At 33.3% G+C, this 17,062-nt stretch overlaps 1 protein-coding gene across 1 annotated transcript in view; it reads left to right on the top strand.

Annotated features, from left to right (window-relative positions):
- Positions 1-17,062, top strand: part of ClC-b (chloride channel protein 7) — a 79,502-nt gene that overhangs the window by 21,271 nt on the left and 41,169 nt on the right. Inside the window, exons 6-10 of the mRNA XM_081731502.1 lie at positions 4,338-4,515; positions 6,497-6,628; positions 8,201-8,360; positions 13,431-13,569; positions 16,255-16,348. Coding sequence (XP_081587628.1) covers positions 4,338-4,515; positions 6,497-6,628; positions 8,201-8,360; positions 13,431-13,569; positions 16,255-16,348 — 703 coding nt within the window. The remainder of the gene's footprint in view (positions 1-4,337; positions 4,516-6,496; positions 6,629-8,200; positions 8,361-13,430; positions 13,570-16,254; positions 16,349-17,062) is intronic.

Genomic DNA, 17,062 nt, shown 5'->3' with positions numbered 1-17,062 from the left:
GGTAGGTTGGCATTCGTTGTTGCAGGAAACAACGCGAGGGGTTCCAGTCCAAACAATGAGAAACAGGCCCATACCATGATTCATCGACTGCCAAATTTCACAGCATGAACACTGAACAGTGCATCCCCGATAAGTAGCACTCATCTGGGATGCTCCATGTTCACACGGACTGTGACAACATGTAGCATGATTTGTCACTTCACATGATAGTCTTTCACTATCCATTTGCACCTTGTTTTGCACCACTGTAATCGGCGGTGCTCGTTCACTTATATGATCCTTGTCTTATGGGTAAAAACTCGCCCATTGAATTCCAGTTCTGACGACTCGTGAGGAATAGTACTGGTACCATTCCCAGATGCCTACTGAAACTCTGTGGCTACAGTGTCCAACGATATTTGCTGGTGTACTTTCACTCGCATCTAAGTCATAACCGATCTTTATAAGGTAACTTTTAAGGTGTAATACGCTTAATTGTACATATTAATTGACTACATTCATTAAAGTTAAAAATAAACAAAACGTACTGGCTCTACATACATTCAAGTTTCCTCCTTTTATTGTTAAAAAAAGAAAGGATTAAAAAATAGCCTTCATTATTTTGCGGCCACACACGAGTAAAAACGCTTCGCTAGGTATGTCAGTTTTGTGGTTTCTTCCGTGAAATTTTTAGATTGTTGCGTCCGTACCACCCCAGAGAGGAATTTTAACATAAACAGTTCACTGACTGATACGTGACAAACCATGAATTTATTGGAAGACTGTTACTTGTAAGTTGTCACCAAGACACTTTCGGAAAAATGACCGTAGATACAGCAGACGGGAGTGCAGTTTTAAAATAGTGTGAAGACACTTCGCAAAACAAGCTAACATTCACACATTTCAGACTAACTGGAGACGAACAAACAGGAACAAAAATGACCAATACGTTGCCAAATTTATAAGAGAAATAAGCACATGAAATAATGAGCTGTTTTAGTTTTAGTGTACAAATAAAAAAAATTCGCTTATTAAGAGTATATAGTGAAATAGGTAACATTGTCGGGAGAGGATAATATTTAGTAAAGGGACGAGCGTGAAATAATGAGCTGTATAATGCACTATTAGAATTAGACGCGTAGAGATTTGGCAACAATTAAGCACATGTTAAAGAAACAGCAGCCAACGCTATGAGAACCCGATACTTTGCTTCGGGAAAGAAAAACAATTCCAGAACTCGGCTACGTAAGGGGTCAAGAATAACATGACCTGACGCTAGAAAAGTATTTTAATTATTGGACAGATAAGCGAGAAAAACAAACCGTATGATGACAAAGCGCACCAAGACCAAGTTGTATGGTCATTTTAAGAAACTATTCCCAAGACTCACTGGCGTCTCTCGAAATTTATTAAGACATGTAACATGTACTACGAGAGGACCTAGTCCTCACGCGGTCAGAGTACCGCTGTGAGGAAAAAAAGAAAGAGTCTTTGAAAAGCAACACCAAGAAAAAAAAAAAAATCACAGAAGAAGGGAAGATGTAGAGAAGAGGGGGTGTAGAAATACACATGCCAAAAGAGTAGGGTGATGCACCAAACCGAAAAAATCGTGCTTGTCTTAATTTTCTTAACTAAAATAATTAGCTAACTGAAATTAATGGAATACGTAACAATGCTTGGAGTTGAGTATATTTAACATTCAAATCTAAAAGAATAAATGGAGCACTATTTACTTAAAAGGATTTCTCTCTCTCTCTCTCTCTCTCTCTCTCGCTCTGTCTATATATAGGATCTATTCACATAGGTATAAGTATATATGTAGTAATATTATCAGTCCACAGCTAGGCAAAAGATCACTCCTAACCTAGCTAAAAGCAGGACGTAATCTGTGGAAACATTTGGAGATCAAATATTATTATTATTATTATTATTATTATTATTATTATTATTATTATTATCATGGTACTAGTACTTAGCAGTATCATAAAAAAAATGTGTAAAGGAGGATCATTTTAATATTGTATAGCCATTTCAAGTAGATTTATACTTTTATGGGGATACCTTGAATACCATTATATATATGGCTTATATGTTGTAAATTTCGTTATATTTAGCCAACAAGTATTAACACTATTAGTAGTAGGAGTATAGTTTTATCCAACAATTATTAATACCAGCATTATTATTTCAAGCCAAGATTACGATAGAAATAGAAATGCTCGTATTCTAGTAAGTAAGTAAGTGACATCTGAGAAAATCAAATTAAATTGCTACAAAAGATATAATATTTCATAAATCAAGATTAATGAATATTTGAATCTATATTTGGAAAATAATTTCGAAAGCCATTCACATTTGTCACTGGAGGATGTTCATTCTAAATTTTGTAGTTCGCGTAACATCAGTAGGTGGTCTCTGGCCAAAGAGGGTGACTTTGAAGAAAGAATAAAAAGAGGAAAAAGTAAAGGGGAGGTCTTTGTTAAGAAATAGGAGAGAGAGCAATAAAAAAAGAGGGTGGTCAAGAAAACGAGAGAAACCAATAAAAAAACAAATAGAACATAGTGAAACAAAATAAAACAAAATAAAAAGAAAATTATTGGTAAAGTTAGTCAAGGGGTGTGTCAAAATGTAGAGAAAATGGTCAGTGATTGCAAAGAACGAATAGGAAAGAAGAAACAAAAATGAATATGTAATTAGTGCGAAATAATAAAAGAAGAGAACAGCAAGAGGACAGGGAGTTGAGTTCAGTTGAGTGGACTTGAGATTATCGAATAGCGTAGTTCAGACTTCAATGTAGGGGATGTAACAACCAGTTAACCAAAAATATTATCGCCCTGAGCTTTGGAAGACGGTTTTAGTGGGGCGACAGGCGGTCGAAACGAAGAAGGCCGCAAGAGTAGACTATTTTCGGGCTGTGATAAAGGACAGTTAGTAGCAATTCCAGCTTACAACAGAAGACCAGAAATTTTGATCAAAGTTTTTATGAAACTGTGATATAGGTTGGGGTGATAAAACTCAGTGGATGGAGTAGGAGTTTGGAACTTAGAGGACTTTGCAGGAGTTCGAACTATCTGAGGACTTTCCAGTGAACGGGACGATAAAGGCAACACGGAGACTACCTTGCTGGGAGTAAAGGAAGATGTTCAATGGACAGTGGTCAGCAAGAAGATAAAGTGACATTTTATTACCTGAATTTTGAGTACAGTGCTCGATAATAATAATAATAATAATAATAATAATAATAATAATAATAATAATAATAATAACAATAATAATAAAGCTATAGACCAAATGACACACCCTCAATTTAATGCTATTTATTATTTGAGTAAAATTAAATTTCCTCCCTTTTGTTTTGTACAATCAATGTAATTATTTGTGTTAAAGAAAAGGCAAACTTAACATTCTTGAGTTAGGTAAAAGGCCAACTTATATACTTGGGTTAGGTGTAGTATAAAACATTTTCAGTAAACTTGTAAGTTTATTAAGAGTTAAATACAATTTTGCAATTAACAGAAAACTAGTTTTCTAAAATAACACAAATATTCACAATCGTGATAACTAACTTTGTATTTGTAAATTTTACTTTATTTCTCATTGAGCTATTCAACTATTAAAATAGCTAAAGTAAACAATTGAGTTTTCAGATTTATTTTTGAGCAAATATGGCCAGATTTATTTTTGAGCAAATAAAGAGTTATGGTACTGATAACTGTAGATGGAAAACTAGCAGCAAACGGAAACTCGACAGAAGACCGCAGCCACGAGACCCTGTGATCAAAGTTATTAATATATATTATGGTAAGTCATCACTATTTTGAGTTTCATTTATTATATATATATATATATATATATATATATATATATATATATATATATATATACAAAGGTTTTCCTGGTTGCGGTTTTTTCACTCCCTCTCGTTCCCCTTTCATCTCTAGCTTATACAAAGTAGCACGTGAGATCTGGAATTTGCCGAAAATTTCACCTATTGAATGACCGAATTGGTGGGCTCTAATGATCATGCCGATTTCACCTACGCTTAACTCTTGCCCTACGCTCATTTTGAGTGCAAACGCTTATATGACGTTCCCACAAGCGCTTACATTCCCTGTATCTGCATACGTGATGCATTTGTGTTGTCTGCATAAGTTTTTTTTTTTTTTTTGGGGGGGGGGTCGGTCATTAATGAATCTTTAACGCCTTCTTTTTCAAATGCTGTGAAGACCATTCACATACGATATTCATTTCAGGAAGGACAGGTATGCAAAATTGAGTCGATCATTTGCATCACGCTGTATAGTTGATTATCCCACTACTGAAGTTTAATTCCCCCTCCCTCTTTTTTCTTCTAAAAGGAAGGACCAATGATCCACTCTGGAGCAGTTGTAGCTGCTGGAATTTCACAAGGAAAAAGTACAACGTTTGCCAAAGATTTTAAAATATTTCGCTATTTTAGAGAAGATCACGAAAAACGAGATTTTGTGTCTGGTGGTGCGGCTGCTGGAGTAGCTGCGGCATTTGGAGCCCCTGTAGGTAAGTATTCACGTTTCCATAATTGTAACTTTTGATTTCTATCAATTCTAGTATTGAGTGTTTGTGTGCAGCAGTAATGTAAAATTAGTTCTACTGACTGCGCACTTAAAGTTTTCAAATGTGAATTTCCACCTGCATCATCTCACATAAATCGAAGTGTTTCATCTACATATATGCTGTACCGTTCAACTTCGCTACTGCAACTGCAGATTCTTCTGAAAAGAGGATGACCCTCGTACACACAGATTCACGATTCAAGATTCAAATATAACTTTTATTACCTTCGAAGGAAAAGTATTGATATTATATATTAAAGATCAAACAAATGACGTACAAAATCCAGGATATTAACCTTCAAATTAATGAATCAATGTTGTTCGTTTCTTCATTAATTAACATTAAACAATTCGCCGTCAAACTATAATCATATTATTATTTCATCTTGCTTATAACATATAACTTATAACATAGGATATCTCCTACTTTAAATAATCAATTCACTTCGTCACTGCAAAGACTATAACAAAGGTGGAACTTTCATTAAATCGAATCTGATATACACTTGCTTTTTCAGTAAAACGAAAAACATTTGAGCACTTGAGGTAGACAATTCTTAATTGCTAATGCATTTTGATCATTACCGAAGAACTGCCACAAAATGCCTTCCGAAGTTTCCTGAACTTTAGAATCCAAATTAATAAATTCTTCGAACAGTTAGTGTCGAAGATCAAATCATTACATTCTACATATCAATAACAGTGTAAACAAATTTTCTTTTCTATCTACTCTAAACTTTTATTCTTTAAATTTCAGTCACGGATAATTTTGGAATTAAGTGTTCCAAGAAAACACAGATATACATTTGGAAATCGGCCATTTTAGTGCACCAACTTAAACGATATTTAGTTGCACAAAGAAATTGCAACGTAACAAACATAACAATTATGCACAGCTGAAAATCGTAACACGGTGCGAATAAATAATATTTCAGCAAACAAACAAAATAAATGTAGCAAATAGTTTTTCGTCTTACACAGACTCATGTAATATTTAAGTAGGGCTTAATTGCAGTTAGCTTCTCAGGAACTATTGAATAAACATGTTCTAACATCTGTATCCGTTAGAAACCGAAATTACGTTAAATTGTTTCGACACTTGTTGGTATCTTTATCAATAACACATCATCTGGTTGTTAAACTTCTTGAAACAATCTTTCTAATATGATATAAGAGAAAATCATATATATATATATATATATATATATATATATATATATATATATATATATATATATATATATATATATATATATATATATATATATATATATATATATATATATATAAGTAGTCGAATGTAACAAACAGATGTGTTACCAATAAAGATACCACAGAAATGATTAAATATAATTTCAGTTTCAAACAGATATTGAGGTTAGTATACAGTTTAATATGTATTCCATAGCGTCCAAAGTGTATATATATGTATATGATTACGCATTATGACCCCTTCTTTGATAATGACTACCTTCTCTGCTGCATACTTTCAAGTTTTTGTGGGTGATTTAAAGTATTGGACTAAATATTTTGAAAAAAATAAAACAATAAGATGAAAGATTTCACCCCAATATGATTGACGTAATTTAATGCAAATTTCACGAAAAAGTTGGCGTCCTGGATGTGAAGCTCGGGAACGTGTCGGTAGCATAATTCATAATTACTCTCTTCTTAGCGGATGCTTAGAGTTTACGAAATTTACATGCTCGATTCAGGAAGATGTTTTAGAGCATAGTAAATTATATATATATATATATATATATATATATATATATATATATATCATTATTATTTTTTTTTTTCAATTAGTTGTATATTATATTGGTTAGTTTCAGTGTAAAATGACATCAGAGCTATAGCTGAAACTTTTTGCCAGTAAAAATCAATATTTACATTACAATTGTATTTTATTTCAATTTCTGTAGGTGGCGTATTATTTAGTTTAGAAGAAGGAAGCAGCTTTTGGAATCAGGGTTTAACTTGGAGAATATTTTTTGCGTCTATGATCTCAACTTTTACTCTAAACATTGTTCTCAGCACATACCATGGAAGACCAGGTAATACTTAAAAATATCACACAAAATCTAATTTTTCTACTCCAAAATAATACAGTGTATTGTCTCTAGCAGTTAAGTATGATTATTCTATCCTATTGTCATTATATGGTTGACTGTTTGACAGTAGTATTAACGAAAAAGAAAATCTGTTGAAGCCTATATTAGTAATTATGTATCACTACATTACTCTCTTAATTATATGATTGATTCAAGTAATAATTTGTAAACTTACATTTCTGTTGAATGCGTCTAATATTGAACATACTATTAACTGTACTGTTTCGATGTTCCGTGTTCCCTGAGATTTTCTTAGCAGATCTGAGTAACTCTTCTCACTTCTTAGACTTCCATCTTGCAGTTCAATCTTCTTTCTTGATTCTTTTTTTCGTGAAAAACTTACCCATACATTTCTTTAGAAGATTTATGGAATTTTATACTAGTTTGTAAAAGTTTTTTTCACGTCTAACGTCATGAAGGTTATATTCTTAAGTTACGTTAAGCGTTATGTGTACGTTCAACTTGTAATATTACACATTTCGTTAACATGTCGTGGAATTTTCAAAATCTAGATGCTTAGAGTTTGATATAATTCTTGATTTCTTGATTTGATAAGATTCACTTAACCAACTTATTATAAAGTAGCACTGAAGCTGTGATGCTTTTTAAATTTCTATTCCGGTTATTGTATTGAGGGAAATCTTTGCTACTAGGTCTCTTCGTGGTGTTCTGTTTAGTTTAGTTTAGTTAATTTCATGTTTAGTATTCATTTTAACCACAGAGGCTATGTGAAACATGGACCTACAATTTAAGGTAGAATCCGAATCACAAAGTTGTTCAAATTTTTTAATGCTTTCCCACCGGAAATCGACCCTGAAACACGCACGCCATTAGACCAGCTGAGCCCCTTCGTGGCTAAGCGGTTAGCGTACGCGTCTTTGGCGTGGGAGACCCGGGTTCAACTCCCGGCGGGATCTCATGTAGTTCGGATTCCACGTTAATCAGTGGGTCCACGTCTCATATAGCCTCGTTGCTGAAAAGGTCGTTAAACTCAAAAATCAGCTCAATCCATTACTCCAACTGGGAGGGCGTGTGGTGTTGTATTTGTTCAAATATTTGGTGTGCTGGTTCAAAACATAAACTATATTCACTATTATATATTTATGAATGGTGTTCTCATTGAAATTGGCAGGAGATAATATAGCGACTTGGTACATTTTAGCAATAGTAACTGTGGCATCTGCTCATTCAGTTTTTCTGTCACTCTTCTTTCAAGCCGAAGCATGAGCGGGGCATCTATGATTTAAACAGTAGAATCTTCCCAGTAGCTGTAAGAAGGTAATACGTGCAAGATGATCGTTTTGGAGTTTTTGTTTCTGCGAGGTATAGGACTTTGAGAGTAATTGATTCTGTTCATGATCCTGTAGAGGCCTAAGTGGTAAAATATTTTAGAGTGCCTTTTGCAAAACATTGCAATGAAATTAAGTTTGCTTTTAAAACCCGGATGTGCTTGTGAATGTATTTGTACGTTAAACAAAAGTATAGTGTAGAATTTTAGTTTTTCGTTTGTTTCAGGTGAATTGACGTACACTGGTCTTCTAAATTTCGGAAAATTTGAGAATATTTCGTATGACTTCATGGAATTGCCTTTATTCCTTTTAATGGGTGTAATAGGAGGTTTCCTTGGCGCCTTGTTTAACCACATTAATTACAAGCTTACTGTATTTAGAATGAGGTATGGACAGGTGAGGCTAATTTAGGAGTGAAATATTGAATTCACGTTATTGCAGTATAAACAACTGCTTTCGAGCGGTCATTCATATATCTATAATATATCCTAATAACCTTTAATTGTCATTTGTTTATTAATTTTTTCGTATAATTCTTTTTTCAAGTTCGTATAAGCTGCATAGTTTTGATATAATACCAGTAAGAAGTATAATTTTAATGAGGGTTAAAATTTAATTAATTCAAAGTGTAAAATTGGGTAGGTGCAAACTTTTGATAACTTTTAGAGTGATATTGAGAAAAGAGTTGTGACAGAGGATGATTAGTTGTAATATCGAGTTAGGGTGCATTCTCGTAGTTCGTAAGTCATCATATAAAGTGATTTTTTTTTTTTTTTACATTTAAAACTTAAAAAGAAAGCTTTTTTATTATTTAAAAAGAAAATTGGATATCAATTAGATTAAGTTTATTTGATCTCGAATTCTTGGTAATGGGATATTTTATTGTTACTACATGTTTTTGTTTTAAACATTGGACTTATAAATACGATACTCCTGTCATAAATAATGGAGGGGAAAAAGACCGAATGTATTCCTACTTTTCATCATCAAGCGATAATTTTGATCCCATTTGATATTGGCATCATACCAAATTATTAGTAAGAAAGGTTCTTTTAATTTTGAAATTCCACCTCGAAGGTGGAAGTGTATTTTGGTATTAACACACAATGATCGTGTATGCGGCTCAATATTCAATAAACTGACAAGTGACAGATGATCAGCCATTTATCTCTGTTCTTCGTTTTCCATTCCTTCCTGTACTCAGTTGACAATTTTGCCAATCTCGAAGTCCTCTCAGTATGTTTTTTGTTCAAAAGTGTGACATAACGATCTTTTATTTATATGTATGAATGAAAAGACCACCGATTTCCATATAACATCTTACTCAACCGAGACTATGCTTCCATTACTACATAAGCAATTGAATTGTGCAAAATACCAACCAGAAAAAAAAAAAAAAAAACTTTAAATTGTGAAATATCCATCCCTTCCAAATTTTCTCACACTATACCATCCTAGCCCCATTCGTTGTAGAAACTCATGTGCCTTGCATTTCCTATACTCGCCGACGCCGAGGTAGCTCAGTGTTAAGATGCTCGCCTGGCGTGTGTGGTTCGATCGCAGCTCTTGCCAGGTGGACATTGTAATGGGCAGACACCATGTGCGTGAGTTTTCTCAGGGTTCTCCTACTTTCGTCATTCCATCATTATCATCCATCTCATAATCACCGTCTCCCTTAGCCTCGGTGCATAATCGTCGGACGTTAAACTTAAAAAAAAAAAAAAAAAAAAAAAAAAAAGTAAGTACGGCAAATGGTTCATGTATGTTTTCCACTAGTATTACTTTATTTTAGTTATTTTTCGTAAATAATATACTGTTGAAAGCATCTTAGCACAACAGATGGTATTATGATGATGTGAGATCAAAAAAGAAAAGTCAGATTGATGATAATACGTTATTTCCTTATACAAATGTATTTATTTAGTCTGTCAATAGCTATTATGTAAATATTACAAAGTATGGATGATTTTAATTTTCTCATTCTCATGCTGGGAATTCTTTGTCCTAACTATGTGTGTAAGAGAAATCTAACTCAATGGCCAGATTTTCTTCTTATTCCAGTTTGGTTGTTCTGTGCATATTAATACCTAACGTATACTAAATAATTTAAATAATTGCAATGAACACTTTCTTGCTGTGTGTGAGTGTTTTATTCTAAGACAAACTCAATGCTACTTACTATAATGTAGCTATGAAGCCAACAAAGCAGAGATAGGATGGCCAATAATTTACTCCGTAGTCTCAAAAAGTATATACAGTAGTAGAGCGTTCACCTCTGGTTCTTGGGGTCCCGGGTTCGATCCCCGCCCCGCCAAGTGAACTTTGTGGTGGACAAACACCGTGTGCGTGGGTTTTCTTGGAGTTCTTCCGTTTCCTCCCACTTTCTTCATTCCACCATTTCATTCATTTCTCATAATCACTGTCTCCTTTAGCCTAACCGGCATAACTGTGGGACGTAAAACTCAAAGATTTCATTTTCAAAAAGTATATAGAAAAGTGGGAATTAGAGAGCTGTAGTGGAGGGGTAGGTTAGAAATCAGGATAAGAAGTAGTATGCACACAAGACCTAAGTAATTATGACTTCATTGCACGGATAGTTTTTTGTACGTGTCAGTTAATATTCCTGCAATACAAAGGCACTCTTCCTATAGTATAAAAAGATTGTATCTTTTAATCATGAAGTCATGAGAAAGGAAAAAAGAAAAGAAAAGGAAGAAAGAGTAATGTAATATACAAATTAAATACACTTGAAGTTAAAAATAATATGGACCATCAATTTTTGAGTTGGGGCCCAGTGGTAGAGCGTTCACCTCTGGTGCTTGGGGTCCCGGGTTCGACCCCAGCCCCCGTCAAGTGAACTTTGTGGTAGACAAACACCATGTGCGTGGGTTTTCTCGGGGTTCTCCCATTCCCTTCCACTTTCTTCATTCCACCATTTCATTCATTACTCATCATCACCGTCTCCTTTAGCCTAACCGGGATAACCGTGGGACGTAAAACTCAAAGATTTCATTTCATTTCAATTTTTGAGTATCAATATACACGCATATAAAGTGTCTGCTGGTTTATTTAGAATCTCACGCGTATAACTGTTTACGCGTTGCGAATTATTGTGGAATTATTGCTCTGTTAATCAACAATGAAGATACCTTGTCTATATAATCAGTTATTATATGGACCAATACGGAGTAATTGGAGATAATTTCCAATCAAACCCAAGGGAGCAATTTGTATTTTAGTCTATTAATATCTTAAGTATTTCATGTAACTGTCCGTATACAACACGTACTGTAATCTTTTGGGCTAAAATTGTGGGAAAAGTTAAACTTATTCACTGTGTAGTGTGGTTTAAAGCACAGGCCTATTTCTTTTACGTTATGAATAGGATTAATGTTACACGGCGTTTATCTGATTAAAAGTCAACTTTCTTAGTTAAAATCTTCCATTGGCTTAGAATCGGTATCGTTAACACGGGCAGTAAAGTAGACGGCACCAACACAATGGGTAAAAGTTTCGAAAAGTATTCTCAGAAACTGTCTCAAAAAAGTTTTCACCATTATGTAGACTCGATGTAGTGACGATTAATCTGAAGCATCTAATAGTGATGACTGACTAAATATTTAAATGGCAGAAAATTTATTCTTTACTCTCTGTACGCTTCGTTAACCCGGCGGCACTGGCGCCAAGTCTCACAGACCCATGCCACCTGTTTTTGTAGCCGGTTACTAGTAGCTGGCCGTGCCGGTTACTAGTAAAGATACACTAAAATATAACATTTGTATTGAAATTCGCAATATACCTGTTTAATATGCGTAATAAAAATAAAATTATCAACAAAAAAATAAACAAAAATTATTAGGTAAAGATTTAAAATTTAACAAATGAGTCTGTGAGACTAGGCGCCAGTTCTCATGTCATATTAACAGGCGCCAGTGCCGCCGGGTTAGTAAATCTCAGTTTGTGGTTTCCGGGGGCGTTTTACAATCCGACTGTCGTCTGATAATCAAATAAATACAGTAACAGTTATCGAATAAAAGAAAAAGTTGCTAATATTAGTGAAATTATTAGAGTATTCATTATTCCAATAATTTTCCTCTCTTTATTCAAATAATTTTTCGAACCGTTGTTCATTATTTTAATTATAATATTTATTCAAATTTTAACAACATGAAAAGAAAGACAAAGGAAATGCTTATTTATTTACGCAGTAGCTTAATATTTTGGGGTCGACGATTTAGGTTGCCTATCTGCTATGATCTGCAGGACCTACTTAGAAGTTGATTGAAATGCAAAATGTTTACTCAGTTTCTTACAAAAGCTACTGTTCTTGGTGTATGATGAGTGATTCTGAATTTACGTAATGGTTTAAATATCACTAAAAATTAAGAAAATGTTCGAAATAACCATATACACACAAATGAAACACTTTCTCTTTCACTGGTAAAATCATAGTTTTGAAGAAATTATTTTACTGCAGAAATAGGTAAGCAATTCCCTTAATCTTCAATTTATTAAAAGGGAGCACGGTAACTCAGTGGAAGAGCGCTCACCATCGGTGCTAAGAATTCCTAGTTTCATCCAGGCCAAGTGAGTGTGGTATAACTTCGTGTCCGTGGTCGTAGCGTTTCCTCCTACATTCTCCCGCCATCCTTTAACAGTGTTAGTTTTAACTTAACTTACTACTTATGGCATTCTTTTGTGAACCACCAAATAAGCATACGAGTGACACTGAAGCTTTTGATAATCTTTGTCTCAGTGACCCAGGTTCTGTTAACTAATCGAACATGAATCTAATGTGAAACCCAGAAATACATAAACTGTTCTTTCTTCCCACATCATAATTTTTAAAGAGTTCGAAAAGGGAATGAATTCGAATCCCCAGAATTTTATGTACTTCCGTGGGAGATACATTACTTAGTAAGAGAGTGATGTGTTATGAAGAATCGTAAATTCGATTGCTGGTCACACAGCTTCGATGGTGGATACATTATGTTCATAGTTTTCTTTGGTTCGCCCAATTTCTTCCAATTGCTTTCTTAATTTTTCGTTTTCTTACTTCAGCCAAAGACAGTTGCAGAATAATTTTAATATAATAAAATCTTGTCAAAACCAATCAATAAAATATTTCCCAATTATGTTTTTTGTAAAACTTCAATAGAAGTTTAGTAAAATCCATATATACAATTAAATAATGTGTGCACTAAAGTAGTTTGTTTCCACATTGCTTTAAAGAACATTTAGTTCATATATTATTCCTCATAGATATCTTAAGAAAAAAATTAACATTCTATGTACAAACAACATAGAGATAGCGAAAATTATATCCGATGTACTACAGACTTCTAGAAAACATTTTCCGACTTAAAGCCATATGATTTAATTGTGGTATGCAAAGCTATAAAATATAGGTGTTGTTTAGCTATATTTATAAAATATTGCATCTATTGTTTTCGCAGGTTCATTCACAAAAAGTGGTTGAAAGTGATGGAAGCAATAATTGTAGCGGCTATTACTGCAACAGCTGGATTCACCATGATATTTGTTCTTAATGATTGTAAACCACTGGGCCGCGATCCTACAAAGTATCCCATTCAGGTACCAAATTTATTTTTTGTGCTGTAATTAAAATTAATACGTGAACTGAAATTTTATTAAGGAAGCTTGTTCTGTGCCATCTCATTATTTTGCTGATATGTCATACACAAATCAAACCTCATTCGATTTGCAGTGCAGTCAATTTTAATTAAGGGTCTTCCAGTTCAGTGATTTTTACACAAAATCTTCAAATTTAAGTTGAGTGATTACGAAGTGTGGTTCTTTGTAACCAGATAGTAATATACTATTTTAATTCTGGTGATCCTGACATCCAGTTTCATTGCAATAATAAATTGAATTTCGGAAAAGATCTCTTTAATATAGCATATCTCTCAGTGCGTATTATTATTAATGAAATGAAAGGAAATTTAATGTTTTTAAAATTCGAAATAATCATTACGAGATATAGTTATAATCAATAATGATGGGATAAAATGGACATAACTTGTGATTCTAGTAACAAAATATTTATTTAATATTTATATATTATATATTTATTTATTATTTATTATTTATTAAACCTTAATCTGTGCTTTATTGCTTAATCCCAACTTAGATCTATCCCATTGATCTGGCGCATCAGAATAATACGATTCAAACTTAGTGTAACTTATATTTTGTGTAATTTGTATCGAATTAATTGACTGATTAATAACATAGACATAACCCTATTCACAGAAAAATTAGTAAAATTAAATTTAGATTTTTCTGAAGTACAATTCGTAACCAGTAGTAACTCCAAAAAATATATTGGATTTTTGCTTATTTACTAAACAGAACAAATCTAATTAGGATGTTCATTCTGCTGGAATTTGATCGGGAAATTTAATAGTAACTGTGAGCGGTTTGGTTTGTTAGGGAACAGTTTCCGGAGAACAACAGATTTTTGCAGAATTCTTCTGTGTTCTGGGTTGATAAAACTTTAATATTCAATGTTAAAATTTCCTCTCTGTAAATACACTGCACATTGCTGTTTCTTATATAAGATTTTTAAATTATTCTCTTGAATTATTTGTAATGTAAGTGTGTTGCGTTGATGTGAGTATGTCATACAAGATTCGTATACTTGAATTTTGATCGAACATAGATATTACATTTTGAAAAATTTTTATTATCTTGAGTATACGACAAATTCTTATTATAAACGCAAATTCTTGTTCACTTAGTATCGCAACTAGGTTTATTTATGGACAGGTTCTAAAGATACTCAGGTCAGCAGTATTTGTCTTTTTTTTATTTTTTTATGATTTTTTTAAAGATAAAGCCTATACATTTTGAAAGTCCTATATTGCAGATGATGCTCATAGGATTTTAAAAATAAAAAAAAAAAAAAAAAAACTGTTTTTTAAAAGAAAAGTAAAAAGATTATATCATAATGCTAAGAATAAGTTTAAAAAATATAAATTTCAAATGATTCTCTTTATTTTTCATAATCTTCACAAAATGAGTAAAAGAGAAAGTACTTTCCCAGAACTTATTTCCAACATTGAACAACGCTTGTGTGTAATGGATTTATGTTCGATCCTCGATATAGATACATTTAACTAGGTATCATCTCATTTAATCTTAACACTAAAAAGAGATACTACAAGTAAAATTATAGTGAAACAACTAAGCAAATATTAAGGTTAGTAGAAAAGTATTAGCTGTTCTTTTCTCCTGCAGCATTTAGGTGGTTTCAAAAATAAAACGAGAAAAATGAAAAGGATTGAAAATAATCCTCCATATAGTTCAAAATCTTACCTTGTATCCCCAGCTGCTGATTCTCTTTAGACATCATTTTACTTCGTAATATTTCGGTCCTCTCTGGGACCGTGTTCATGCGCAGGTATGACGTAAGCCAGGATCGCCTTGTGGTTACATTAGACATAATTCCTCAACTGGGCCGCGGTGGCTCAGTGGTAGAGCGTTCACCTCTGGTGCTTGGGGTCCCGGGTTCAAACCCTGCTCCCGCCAAGTAAACTTTGTGGTGGACAAACACCGTACGCGTGGGTTTTCTCGGGGTTCTCCCGTTTCCTCCCACTTTCTTCATTCCACCATTTCACTCATCTCTCATTATCACCGTCTCCTTTAGCCTAACCTGCATAAGCGTGGGACGTAAAACTCAAAAATTTCATTTCATTTCATAATTCCGCAACTTGCAGAAGGAAAAATGACCCCAGGTATTCCGTAATGCACTCTTGTCAATTCTACTCTTCTTTTATTATAAAAAGTTTGAATTATCTACGCTTCATGAAGGGAAATTCATGAAAAAAAATCTTTAATTATTTCCTTGGGCACGTTGCGTCTACTTTGGAACGGATCATCCTTACAGGAACCATAAAAGAAAAGACTGTCAAAGACGTCACTGTGAATTCGATAATAATTAATATTTTATTTGGCATGTCGAACAAAATTCCACTTCAAATAAATTAACATACGCAAAATTAGCCAAGTTTTCCATTTCGATTTAATTTCCTTCTGGTATTCGGTCTATATGAGACATATTGGTTTCACTCATAACTATAATTTGACAATATCATCTCGTGTTTACCCGTTGGATCAATTTTGACTTTTGTCGTGTACAAATGAAAAACTTTTTAATTATAAAATGAGCTTTTTAAAACTATATTTTCAGGCTTTGTTATTCATTATTCATAAGAATGTTATAAGAACTATTAAAATTCTACTATGATTTCGTTATAGATGTATTGTGGGGATGGAGAATACAACGCAGTAGGTGCAATTTGGTTTCAAACGCCAGAAGCAAGTGTCCGAACGCTGTTTCATGATCCACCAGGTATGTATAGTTTTTGATGGCAATTACTTCTGTTTATTCAAGCAAAATTTCTAGCATAAAAGAGAAAGGCATTTGCTATAAATATATACAGAACAAATGTATAAAATAATTACTTATGAGAAAATAGTGAAAACCTAATACCACCCATCTGTAAAAATATATATAAATAAAAATAAAAGTATCCTTGCCTCAGACTCGTCATGCTCTTCAGAAAGAGATAAAGAAAACTTACATTACAATCCTATCTACAAACCTCCCGGTCTTAACTGTCTATAATACCCCCTCACTACCCTACAGTCCGTTTATTTTTTACCCCCATTTTTAGTCTTACCAAATTCTTTTTATGTTTTGGGGCACAATGATTCAGTGGTATAACGCTCACATCTGGTGCGAGAGGTCCTGGTTCGATCCCAGAGCATGGGAGTTTGTGATGGACATCATCATATTTATAGGTTTGTCCATTTCCTCCCACATTCTCATTCTATCAAAGATTTCACAAGTAGTAATTTTTACTAATCATCTGTCTTCTTTATGACTATAGAGCATAATCGAAAGACATAAAAATAGAACTTTCATTGCTTTTCATTTTATTCTTGCCCTTTTTTTAATTTATTTTCGCTGTCAGTTTTCGTAAATGCTTTCGTAAGTATCTGCTCTTTTCTCATTCTCATTCTCATTATTATTATTATTTCATTTTTTAAATTCAATTATTTG

Source organism: Thermobia domestica, chromosome 11 (assembly GCF_964235325.1).
Source record: "Thermobia domestica chromosome 11, izTheDome1.hap1.1, whole genome shotgun sequence".
NCBI lineage: Eukaryota > Metazoa > Arthropoda > Insecta > Zygentoma > Lepismatidae > Thermobia > Thermobia domestica.
The sequence above is the reverse complement of the archived record's forward strand: the minus strand, read 5'-3'. Positions and strand labels throughout refer to the sequence as shown.